The sequence below is a fragment of the Tupaia chinensis genome, unplaced genomic scaffold (assembly GCF_000334495.1).
Source record: "Tupaia chinensis unplaced genomic scaffold, TupChi_1.0 Scaffold149964_1, whole genome shotgun sequence".
Taxonomy (NCBI): Eukaryota; Metazoa; Chordata; class Mammalia; order Scandentia; family Tupaiidae; genus Tupaia; species Tupaia belangeri.
In genome coordinates, this window is record NW_006209805.1 from 592,082 (window position 1) to 593,420 (window position 1,339).

Genomic DNA, 1,339 nt, shown 5'->3' on the forward strand with positions numbered 1-1,339 from the left:
GGGCCGCCGCAGGGTTTCCGCGTGGGCACGGTGCGGGAGAGCAGCGCAGAGACCTACATCAGGAAGAGCTTCCCCGAGATGCACGCGCACACGCGGCGCCACAGCGCGCCCACCACGCCCGACGGCGTCGCCATGCTCACGTGAGGCCGCGCGGGCGCGCGGGGAGGGCGGGGGTGGGCCGAGGGCGGCCACGCCCACCCCTCTCTTGAACCACGCAGGAGCGACCCCCCCAAGCTCAACGCCTTCATCATGGACAAGGCACTTCTGGACTACGAGGTGTCCATCGACGCCGACTGCAAACTGCTGACCGTGGGCAAACCGTTCGCCATCGAGGGTGAGGGGCGAGGGGGCTGCTGGGTCCCAGGGGCCATCGGTGGACGGTGCAGTCCCCGGATCCATGGTCTCCTCCAGGCTATGGCATCGGCCTGCCCCGGAACTCGCCGCTCACCTCCACCCTGTCCGAGTTCATCAGCCGCTACAAGTCCTCGGGCTTCATGGACTTGCTGCACGACAGGTGGTACAAGATGGTGCCCTGCGGGAAGCGGGTCTTCGCCGTCACAGAGGTGCGGGGCCGGGCTTGCCTGACATCACCGCCTGCTCATTCCCACGCCCTGCACTGGTCCTACAAAACCCCAGCTCTAGTCCCCTGTCCGCGAAACCTCAGTTCCAGGGTAAAGCTGTTGCCTCCCAGCCTGGCCCCAGTCCCCCTCCCAGGCCATTCCCGAGGCCTGGCTCCCCGGCGCTCTGACTCGGGCGACCACGAGGGGCTCCTCCATGTTGCCCCTAGACCCTCCAGATGGGCATCTCCCACTTCTCCGGCCTCTTCGTGCTGCTCTGCCTAGGCCTGGGCAGCGCGCTGCTCTGCTCGCTGGGCGAGCACGCCTTCTTCCGCCTGGTGCTGCCGCGCATCCGCCGGGGCAGCCGGCTGCAGTACTGGCTGCACACCAGCCAGGTGGGGGGCAGGGCCACCGTGGGTGTGGGGTGGCACGTCGGCACCGAGCCCCGCCAACCCGCCTGTCGGGTCTTAGAAGATCCACCGCGCCCTCAACGCGGAGCCCGCCGAGGGGCAGAGGGAGAAGCTGGAGAAGGAGCCCGGGTAAGAGTGCCACCATGAGGGCTCGGGGCCACCCAGCACCGAAAGCTGTCCACGCCGGGTCTCCCCTCGCCCCCGGCCCGGGCGGAGAGGCGGGCTGCGGCTGTCCTGGAGGACACTGTCCAACCCTGCTTTCCGTCTTAGTGGCCCTGAGAAGCAGCAGCAGGACGCGCCGGCGGCCCCCGAGGGCTGGAAGCGAGTGCGCCGGGCGGTGGGCAAGGAGCATAGGGTGCGCTTCCTGCTGGA

The 1,339-nt window shown here is 69.2% G+C and overlaps 1 protein-coding gene across 1 annotated transcript in view; it reads left to right on the forward strand.

Moving 5' to 3' along the window:
* GRIN3B (glutamate ionotropic receptor NMDA type subunit 3B) overlaps positions 1 to 1,339 on the forward strand; it is a gene marked incomplete in the record, with an annotated part of 10,110 nt that overhangs the window by 8,088 nt on the left and 683 nt on the right. The window contains 6 exon segments of the mRNA XM_014585456.1: positions 2 to 140; positions 219 to 334; positions 412 to 563; positions 788 to 952; positions 1,029 to 1,096; positions 1,238 to 1,333. Coding sequence (XP_014440942.1) covers positions 2 to 140; positions 219 to 334; positions 412 to 563; positions 788 to 952; positions 1,029 to 1,096; positions 1,238 to 1,333 — 736 coding nt within the window.